Here is a 10,862-nt window from a genome sequence, read left to right on the forward strand (position 1 = left end):
TAGCACTTTGATATGTGGGAATTTGCTGTTGTTTGGTTGCATTTCTTTGGGTTTTGTTTGTTGGTTAGTTTTGTTTTTCTTGTTTTTTGTTTGGTTGGTTGGGATTGGGTTTTTTGAGACAAATTTTTACTATGTAGTGCTTACTGACCTGAAAGTGGATATATAGACCAGACTGGCTTCAAACTCAGAGAGGTTCATTTGTCTCTTCCCATAGCAGGGTTCACATAGAAATTCAGTTGAGTCCAAAACATGAAACTAGGACAGACCCATGACTCAGGATTAAGGAGCCAGCAGGTGGCATCAGTAGAGCAGGGCACAAGAGACAGATGGGATCCTGTAGAACTCACCAGGGCCTGTTGTGTAAAAATACTGACGCTTAACACATGGCATATGAGAGCCTTGTCATGTCCACCCCCTTCTTGCATGAGTTAGCAATTGTGTTTGCCCAGAGGCCCCAGAGAGTAAAGGAAAGGCCGAGGAAATCTAGAGGTAAGGACTCAGGACAAGGAGGCCATCGTCACAGACCTCACTGTAGTTAAGAATGTGGTTCATGTGGTAGAGCTGGCCTAGCATACACAGAAGCAAACATTTTATGTCCAACAGGAGATAAAGGGGCATGATGGTGCTCACCTGTAATCCCTGCTCATGTGAAGTCCAGGCAGGAGGACCTGTAGACTTTCATTGTCATCTTTAGATACATAAAATTTCAAGGACAGCTTGGGCTACTCTCTCTCTCTCTCTCTCTCTCTCTCTCTCTCTCTCTCTCTCTCTCACACACACACACACACACACACACACACACACATCTTTCTGACAAGGACCATAGTCCTAGACCTTCCATGTATGGCCAACTCATCCCAAAGGTTCTGTGCCTCAGTGTCTCAAGGGTACTATGGATATGTGCAGCTGGCAGAGAGGCCATGAGAGATTGTTTCTGGCTCAGGACAATGTACCTTAGAACCAGAGGAATGCAAGTAGGACAGAGAAGCAGACATGAGAGGGCAGGCTGCATAGACAGCTTCAAAGAAGTGTGGACAAGACAGCCAATGCCAGGAAAATAAAGAAATGGGAAGATGACTCTGCACATTCCATTCAGGAAGAATGATGTCACCTCCTCTGTTGCAATCATGTCTTTCTGCCCTTTGGGGAGCTGATGTCACCATGTCCTGGGGAAGGGTAGGATGAATCTCCTTAGGACCAGCACTGAAGCCACCACAGCCTCTGCTTGCATGTCTCATGTCGTCACCCAAGTCACAGGCCAGCTGTATTCACTGTCAGACATGTCCCAGGCCTTATGTCTTGAGTGACACATAGCTGACTGAGCCATGGCTGCCCACTTATTCCAAAGAAAATTCTGGAATGACTTTCCAAATAAACTAAAAATAATTAGAGGGAGTCACTCAGGAGCTTTGTGGAAGGAGCCTTCTCAGAGGCTGCACTGAGCCAGCTTATGGAAGTCTCTGTGTGGAAAGGAAGACTATAAGAACTCAATGTGACTAATGTCCAGTCAATCAGCCATGAGACTGTCATGTGACTTGTGCCAGGTCTTCTCTGATACTTGCTATCCTATTCTGAGTGAGTGTTGTTGGTGGGGAGGGAAAGGGGTGGGACTCTGGTAGAAAGGCTCAATTAAAAACTAGATAAGATTTAGAGTGACTGTCCTCTTGTGGAGGGAAGTTAGAGACTGTGCCACAGGGAGCAGACCAAGTCAAAAGAGAGTCCACCAGGCCTTGGCTCTGCCTGGGCACTGTGAGGGGCACCTAAAAGACACAAAAATACTAAAGTGTGTATGAGGTGCAGGAAGGGGGAAGTAGGAATAGGGTAAAGGCTCACTGGGCCAGGGCTTGGGACTGAATGTGTTTCATAACCAACTTCCTCATTCTGTATGAAGTATTTAGAGATGAACAACTTCATTATGTGAGATTATTAGAGAGACACAGTAACCAGCATGGTGGGAGACAAAAGAGATTGAGGAGGGAGAGGAAAGGAATAGAGGAAATACAGAGGAAAGAGGCAGAGTGATAACAAGCCACTTACAAAGTAGAATAGAGTAGATAAGGAAGACGGTCAAGGTGGAAGAGGGGAGAACCAGCCCTCCCAAACACTAGGGTGTGTCTCCCAGCAAAAAATGGGGGCCCAAGAGCCCTGTTATGTTGTCAGTAACCATAAGAGCAGATCTTCTGCAACATGAGAAAAAAAGAAGCCAGATCAATAAAGGAAGTTGCTGTCCACAAGAAGGTGGAGACGGAGAGGTCCTGCCCAACTCAGTCCTCTACTTGAGAAGGTCTGAACATGGGTGTTGCTTTACTCTGATTCTCTCTGGACTCCTGAGCACCCCAGTGCCCCTAGACAGTGCATCGATGCCTTCCTGATAGCCCTGCTGCCCTCACTTCCTGGACATAATCTGGTCATGGCTCAGATTCTCCTTCTTTTGCTGTCAGCAACATGTCTGCACACTGGTGAGTGGTGGGAACCTCTCTAGCAGGGACTGAACCAGAGGCAGGAAGAGCATGGCTGGGAAAAGTAGGTGTCTTGTGTCCAGTGTCTGGTAGAGGAGCCAGCCAGGTCTCTCTGATATAAGAGTTCAACACTCAGAGTAAGTCCAACCCAACCCTTCCCTCTTTTTGCTGTCCCCCCAGCCATAGGGACAGTCCTGCCCTGTGTCCCACACCTCCCTTCAGATGAGGCACAGGATGCTCAGGGTTGTCCTTTAAATCCCTGCAGTGGCGTCAGATTCTCCCTGTCCTTCCCAGGGAACTCAGGAGGATACACAAGAAAAAATTACTTTGGGATGAACCAACCAGCTGTCCTCTCTGGAGTCCAGGGTGGCTCCATTGAGATCCCCTTCTCCTTCTACTTCCCCTGGAAGTTGGCCAAGGATCCACAGATGAGCATAGCCTGGAGATGGAAGGAAGTCCATGGGGAATTCATCTACCAGTCCACTCTATCTTTCATTCATGAGCACTTCAAGGACCGGCTCATCCTAAACTGGACACAGGGTCAAACATCTGGAGTCCTCAGAATCCTGAACTTGAAGGAGAATGACCAGGCCATATACTTCAGCCAAGTTTGTCTGCAAACAACAGAAGGCATGAAGTGTTGGCAGTCTATTCCTGGGACAAAACTCAATATTACACATGGTGAGCAACCATGGAACATGGCTTCCTTGTTCCCTACTGTCACCTCAGGCTTCACAACTCTGATCTTCCTTTCATATTACGTTCCCTTGGATCTGTTAAAATATCTGCAAAAAATCTTTACTTTGTAGTTGTGACATGTCTTTGCAGCCTCCTGTATATGTCAGCCTCTGCTCAGACAGAACCAGACCTAACTCTAAGCTTCAGCATACCATTGCCCACACCCTTACTGTTCCAAATCTAACTATAGTCCTGCCCACTTTGACCCATGACCTCAAGGTGAATGAGCTTCTCCAGGGTGTAGCTGACTCTCTTGTCCTGTGGCAGGGCTCCAATTGGTCCCTGTATGCAGCATCTACACACAGCTCCAACTTCAGTTCAGAACTTATAGTAGGGACCATGGATGTTCTGATGTCCTCTGGTCTAACTTTAACTGCCACATGTCTCCACAGTCCCTCATTTCACCACATAGTTCCCCAGAACACATCTTTCTTCTCTCCCCAGTCTCTTCAGTCATTAGAAAATTAATAAGAAAATATCGCCATTTCCATTATGTGGCCGTTCTGTCTTCTGATCCCTCCAGCCCCTCTGATGCAGAAGGAAATGCAGTCCCCTGTACTGGGATCCCTGAGCTCAGTGTAGTGACTGTGTGTTCCTGCATATGGACCAGCAGAACCTGGGAACTGTGTGTTGTGCATTGTTGCTTACAACCTTTCTCTGTTGCTCCCCAAAACCCCACTTTTTATGTGAATACTTCTTTATTTCCTGTTTTTTTCTCCTGCTTTCTTTCTGTTTTTTTCTATTTACTTTGTGTTGGTGTCTCAGCATGTAGTCCTGGCTGTCCTAGTACTCACTATATAGACCCATCTGGCCTTAAATTCACAGCAATCTGCCTTGCCTCTGCCTCCTGAGTGTTGACAGTAGAGCATATGCCACCACATCCAGAAGTGACTCTTAACTGTACTTATGACAACCTATAAGAGGACACCCACAGCACAGTTAACTGTGCAGGCTACAGCTAACATGTTGACCTGTAGTAGAGTCAGCAGCTGCCTGCAATCAGAGAGAAAGGAGCCATTTCATATATGTGTCCAGCTCAGTCATTCTCTAATTTCCTAAAGCTGCAAATCTTTTATACAGTTCTGTATGATATGGGGACCCACATGCATAAAAGTATATCATTGCTACTTCATAACTTTAATTATCCTACTGTTATGAATCACAGTAGACCTGACATGTCTATTACCTGATATGCAATCCATGTTGGAATAACAATGCACAGGTAGAGAACCACAGGTCTAGAATTCAAAAATAGGTAAATGTTTGGGAAATTATTCTTAGTTATGTGTGTGAAGCAAAGGAATGTATTCTTCCCTGGACTGAGCTGCACACATATGGCTAAAATCTTATTTTCGCAAATAAACATTTTGGTATATTCAGTGTGTATGAACTCGTGGGTCTGTAAAGGCAGATTTGTGTGTGTGTGTGTGTGTGTGTGTGTGTGTGTGTGTGTGTGTGTGTGTAAGTTTCCATCTCTCTGTGTCTCTGTGTCTATTTCTGTGTGTGTGTGTAAGTTTCCATCTCTCTGTGTCTCTGTGTCTGTTTCTGTGTGTGTGTGTGTGTGTGTAAGACTGTATGTATCTGTGCTTGAAAGTCATGGTGTGTGTGTGTGTGTGTGTGTGTGTGTTTATGTTTATGTTTATATGTTTATGTGTTTATGAATGTAGAAGCTAGAGGAGATCCTGAGGTATTAGCCTCCTTATTTTGGGGGATAAACCCTCTCACTGGCTTTAAGTTTCCCATGGAGGCTAGGTTGGCACTCCAATGAGCCACAGAGACAATTCTGTCTCCACCTCCTCAGTACTAGGATTACAGCTCATTTGGCTGTGTTTGATGTGGAACTAGACACACAGGTCAGGTTAATTGTCCACTCTCAGAGCTCTGCATGCCACTGTCCCTTGGGCTAGGATCAAGGATCAGGCACATTTCACCGTGTGCTTGAAATGTATTTTAGGGTCCAAACTCATGCTCTGTGGCCCAAGAAACAAGCACTCTATGAAATAAGTGTATCTGTATGTTACATATATATAACTGTAAAAAAATCATTGTATTTCTCTAACTTATTTGTCTGTGTGCCAATGGAAATATGTGGACACAGCCAGGATAGTTGTGGACTGTATATTTGTGCTTATTCTCCTTGAGTCTCAGCCTTAAGCATGTGTTCCCTTCCCTGTGAGAAATTCTAGCTCTTCCCCATCCCACATGCAACAGAAGACGAGATGTGACACTCGCCCATCCCTCCCTCATCCAGGGGTGATCTGCTCACTTCTCATCTCTCCACAGCTCTCAGTACTACCATGAGGACCCCCTCCATCATAACCTCTGCAGACCCCACAGCTGGCCTGGAGGACATAAGGGGCCAAAGGAATCCTTCACTGCTGAACCTGGGAGCCATCATTGGGATGGTCATGGCCAAAGTTGTAGTCATCATCCCCCTCTACGGATGGATAATCTTTCTGTGGTGGAAGCAAAGGTAAGTGGTCCAGCACAGGCCTCACCTGAGCTTCCCCACTGGGAGTGTTCTCAGCTGTGGAAGATGGAGAAGGGCAAGGAACAATAAAGATAACAGAAGGAGGGAAATGTGCTGGAACTCCCCAAGGACTGCATCCCTGGATCCTGCTGTCCTTCCAGACCACCTGGAAATTAGAGTAGCAAATGCAGATGAACACAGAGCCTGCTCCTAAGGAATTCAAAGAGGCGTGCAGGAGACTCATGGGCTCACTGCTTAAATGGAAAGAGTTGTACCTGATGAAGAATATCTGAGAGTAGACCAGCACAAGCAGACAACATGTTACAGGAAGTGATAGCAATAAAAAGAGACACTTCTTCAGTTGGGCGTGAGTGACTAAAATGGAAAGTAAGAGTGTGGTGTGTAATAAAGCCACAAACAGAAAGAAATGTGTATGTAGAACATAACACTGCAACAAGTAAAAGAGTTGAGCACTAGAAACTTAACCCCCTGAAAAAGTATGGAACACCCATTGAAGTGTCTCAGTTGAAGTGATTGCTCCACAAACAGGGACATGAGTATCATCCCAGGAGCCACAATGAGAGTTGCCAGATGCTTGGGCAGGTGGAGACAATAGGATCGCTGTGGCTCCCTGTGCTGCCAACCTTACCTACTGGGTGAGACCAATGGCTGACCTGCCTCACAATCTAGAGAGGACAGCTCCTAAAGGACAATGCCCAAGGTGGTCTGCCAGCAGCACATGAGTCTTCACATTTGCAAATAATCACATGTGGTTATGCGCTGTTCAAAATGAATTTAAAAAGAAACATTAGAGAAGTCTTATAAATGTAAGAATATTTGCACAATGGAAAATTTTATACACTAAGTCCCTGCAAACACACACACACACACACACACACACACACACACACACACACACACACACACACTTTCACCTGAAAATACAATGAAGTTCTTTTTCAAAATCCAATAGCATTTTTGTAAAAATAAAAGATTTGTTTTCAAAAATTGGTGTGTAGTTTAAGAAATAAAAATGGGGGCACAGAGGGGGACACAATAATCTCAGCCCTCGGAAAATGCAGACAGGAGAATCATGGGTCCATGGATATCTACAGTTACATAGCAAACTGTAGGCAACTGGGCTCCAAAGACTTTGCACACACAGCACAATACCTACGTGTGGACTGAGGTCAGAGCAGATTTAAAGTTGTGGGACTACAGGATAAGGATGGAGATGCATAGATGTTGGAATATAATGGAAGTTTACAAATGAACATTTAAATGTGCATCCAACAGTTTCAGACAGGCTCTGCCTTCGATTACCGTAAGTAGAAGAAGTGAGAGGTGGAAAAGCAGCAGCCAGGGAGGGAACAGAAGACTCACCAGGATTCAAACAATGAGACTGAGTCTGCAGGGTGCAGGAGCCTACACTCAAAGGAAGAACTAGAGAGCCAGATTCCAGAAAGGGAAAAGGGAAATATGGTGTGAACAGAGTGAAGAAAGCAGAGATGTGTCAAGAGGTCAGAGAAGAGGGAAGAAAAGAAGAGGAATAAATAGAAGTGTGTTGGTACACTAGTTCATTCCTCTGATTTGCAGTGTTGTAAAGGTCTGCTGACTACTGGACTCAGGTCCTGGTGATTCTCAAACCTGTCTCTGCCTGGCTGCTACAGAGCTGTTTGGTGCCCAGGTCCCCTAATGTTATCTGAACTCAGAGAACAGCTGAAATGCAGGACTGAGAACCAGCATGGTTGACACACTGACACAGTTTCTTCTCCTACAGGCCAGCAGAGTAACACCTAAACCCCAGCCAGGTGAGTGACTGTAATCTCAAGGGAGGATGAGGGGCCGTTGGGAAGTTTATTATGAGAAAAATGGAAGGGAGCCAGAGAGATGATTCGGTCAGAAACGCAGGGGACATGGGGAGGAAGGCCTGAGTTTGATGTATCCAGAGCTCACACATTATAAGCCAGGGATGAGGCTAGAATTTGCAAGTCCTGCCCTGGTCAAGCAGGAGACAGGGAGAGTCACAGGATGGCCGAACACCTAGTCTAGAACAATTGGTGAGTTTCAGGCCTATGAAAGATCATGACTTTAAAAACTAGGGAGAATTCTCAAGGTGATAAGTCATGGTCATAACATTTCCTAAAATAATTTCATGTGAAATATTTTAAATTAGATATTAATGAACAAAAACAGTGAGTTCCAGTTAGAGAACTCAATGGGAAATGGAGCCTGCTCCCTAGCTCAATGACCTGGGAATGATTTCTGGGGACCCAAATGGATTAAAGAGAAAACTAACTCAGGACAACTGTCATCTGCCTCTCATGGTCACCCACAGGCTCTGGATGAGACATCATCCCTTCTTCCTCAAATAAGAGACCTCCCAGTGTTAGGATCTCTCACCAGGGAGATGAGTTTATATCAAAATAGTTATTGGTGACCACATACCCTGCATCCCACAACCTCCCATGTGATTCTCTCTGGGAATCAGAGCTCATGGCTGCAGAATTCTGCTGTAAAAGATCACCATATTTGGATAACCCCCACTTCTGCCACATGGTCTCTGAAACCCTCTGCTTGGAACCAACTTCATCTCGTATGTCTCTGGGCCTGAGAGCCTGACTGTGCTCTTCATTCTCTGCTCATGGACTTATTGACACTTTTAATAAATACCTCACTTCCCGCAATCCATCTCCATGTCTCTCCTGTGCTCACTCATAACACAACTTAGAGAGTGGCACACTGTGTCTAGGATGTGGGTCACTGGGATAGATATAAGGACAATAGTCTGCATTGAAACCAACAGTTGATAATCAAGGTTCACCTCTTCCTTACTCTCAGGAGGCTGATTATCTCATCCAGAGACCAACCCCCACCCCACATGCTTCACATCAAGTGTCAGACCAAGGCTTCCTTTCCTCACAAGCCCAACTGCATGCACTCACATTCTCATTTCCTACCATGTCGACATTCTGGACTCTGGGTTCTCTCCTAGAATAGGACATTTGTTGCAAGTCCAATCTGTCCTAACATTTGATAGTCATTACATCAACTTCTAATAAAACCCTGTGGGGACACAGAAAACCATCCAGAGTGACCCACGAGGAATGAAACCAGGCTTCTCATGACAGAAGTTCATGGACATACTGTATACAGATCTACCAACGACAGTGAGCCATAATTGAAATGGCACAAATACAGCTCCAGTTCACCAATCACAAGGCTCAATGAGTACCATACATGGGCATTTTCTGAGTAATTGGGGAAACTGCTTCCAATCCCATGAAGCAAGCTAGAGCTACTTGGTGTCATGAAGAGGTCACCAAGACTCATGTGGCTAAAGTGAAACGCCCTGGAGCAGCTATGAGGTATCTACTGTTGTTGTGACTGCATCCTAACACCCTAAGACTGAACACAGCAGCTCTCATGAGTACAGGGACCTTGAGAGCAGGGATGATATTTTCTCTGAGCATTCCTGAAGGGTTGTCACAGCAGGATGCCATGATGGAAGTCTGCCCAGCCGTTTCAAGGAGTCCATCTGTCAGGTCCATGTCTCAGGCATCTGTACTCAGAGAAGGGGCCTTAATCCACTTGCTCAAATGTGAATTCTCAGGTCCTTTTTATTGCTCAAGAGGGGAAAACAAGAGACAAACCCAGAGGTAAGACATAAAGAAACAACGTTCTCAACAACATAGGTGCTTTAGCTCCAGTTGAATACATTTAGGCAGACTGTATCTCTGATGTGCCAAAGGGAACATTATGGGCCAACTAGGAAGTAGATATTGGTTTCTGTCCTGGTGACAAGTGTTTGGTATGTGTGTTCCCTAGACTGAGATGATCGGTAAAAAAATGTACTAAAAGAAATTGGGAATCAAAACATGCCTGTCATCCCTCCTATTGACAGGTAGTGATGGGAAGATTGTCAATTGGAATACAGGTTCTCAACCTGTGGGTCATTACATCTTTGAAGTTTGAAGGACATATTCACAGGCGTCACATTTCAGATATCCTGAATATCAGACGTTTATATTATGATCATAACTGTAGCAAAATCACAGACATAAATTACCAATAAAATAATTTTATGGTTGGAGTCACCCCAACATGAGGAAAGATCACAGCATTACAAAGCTTGAGAACCACTGAATTGGAGGCTACTCTTGGTACCTCTTGAGTTTAGGCCATCCTGGGTTGCATGAGACTGTCTTCAAATCAACAGCAAAGCTTAACAAAACTGAAAACAATAAGGAGGGTCATGGATTGTCGTGCCCACCTCGGCCGGCAAGGAAGACACAACACCGTCAGATTCTTCTCAACAGCCTTTATTGCAGGACCACCGCATTGCTGATACGGGGACCTCGAGCAGCAAAGGTGCTCGCCTTATATATACAACAGGCTGGGGCTATTCTAATTGTATTTCAGGGATTGGCAGAGAACGGATCACCCCACTATCACCCCTGCTACCTGTCCTCCAGGGATTGGTGGAGCATGAACCACCCCATTAGCATGGTACCACCCCAGCCAGATTGACGCCAGATGCAAACCCGCACATGCGCAGTACTGTTGTGTACCGCAGGAGGGTGCCGGATCACCTCATTATCCTACGACTGCCCTGGCAAGAGGACAAGCCTGCGCATGCGCGATAAGTTGTTTACATCCAGACGGGCCTGGATGTCAGTGCCATCTTTGTTTTACCGCGCAGCTCCCTATATCTCCCCCTTTTTTGTTTAATAAAATGACTGGTCTAGATCTGGGTGTCACGTCAATCTTGTCATTGCTCCTGTCTGAGGCTGTTCCTGATGATGACTCAGAATTACCCATCATAGGGTAACCCTATTGCCACTGGGCCCCGTGTCTTAGGTTGGTCCAAGCTCGAGGAAAGGTGCCTGTCTCTGGATACAATGACTCCACATGACAGTGATTAAAATGATCTAGGACAAACTCTTAATCTTTCAAAGAGGCCAGCCATATGTTGGGAGAAGCACCATTTTCAATGGCGATCATAGCCTGGTAAACAACCGCTTTGTGTCTGGCATGTTGTCTTTTTAAACGGCCAATAAGCCAGAGACATTCTCCGCATCCCAGGAGGACAATAGCTCCCCAGGGAAACATGCCAGCCCACTCCTTAAAAAAGGAGAAAGCGTTGGTGATCCATGAGGTAAAATCTTCAACTGTGATGGGGTCCAACCTAGTGC

The 10,862-nt window shown here is 45.5% G+C and overlaps 1 protein-coding gene across 7 annotated transcripts; it reads left to right on the top strand.

Annotated features, from left to right (window-relative positions):
• LOC148002254 (paired immunoglobulin-like type 2 receptor beta) lies at nucleotides 1,920-10,415 on the top strand. Of its 7 annotated transcripts, none has more exons than XM_087579561.1 (5): nucleotides 1,920-2,459; nucleotides 2,725-3,140; nucleotides 5,481-5,670; nucleotides 7,448-7,478; nucleotides 10,090-10,415. In XM_087579561.1, exons 1-4 carry the CDS (start codon nucleotides 2,446-2,448, stop codon nucleotides 7,458-7,460), a joined length of 633 nt encoding a protein of 210 aa, XP_087435687.1. In that variant the 5' UTR covers nucleotides 1,920-2,445; the 3' UTR covers nucleotides 7,461-7,478; nucleotides 10,090-10,415. The 7 variants fall into 7 exon arrangements, with proteins under 7 accessions (XP_087435687.1, XP_087435683.1, XP_087435684.1 ...); XM_087579557.1 differs by having other exon boundaries at nucleotides 2,754-3,140; nucleotides 8,509-10,415; XM_087579558.1 differs by having other exon boundaries at nucleotides 2,754-3,140.

Source organism: Rattus norvegicus, chromosome 12, assembly GCF_021556685.1.
Source record: "Rattus norvegicus strain SHRSP/BbbUtx chromosome 12, alternate assembly SHRSP_T2T, whole genome shotgun sequence".
NCBI classification, from domain to species: domain Eukaryota; kingdom Metazoa; phylum Chordata; class Mammalia; order Rodentia; family Muridae; genus Rattus; species Rattus norvegicus.

Coding starts and splice junctions, on each gene's coding strand:
- LOC148002254 (XM_087579557.1), top strand. CDS start 2,411: ATGGCTCAGATTCTCCTTCTTTTGCTGTCAGCAACATGTCTGCACACT. Junction 2,460..2,753: donor AGCAACATGTCTGCACACTG/GTGAGTGGTGGG, acceptor TGTCCTTCCCAG/GGAACTCAGGAGGATACACA. Junction 3,141..5,480: donor AAAACTCAATATTACACATG/GTGAGCAACCAT, acceptor ATCTCTCCACAG/CTCTCAGTACTACCATGAGG.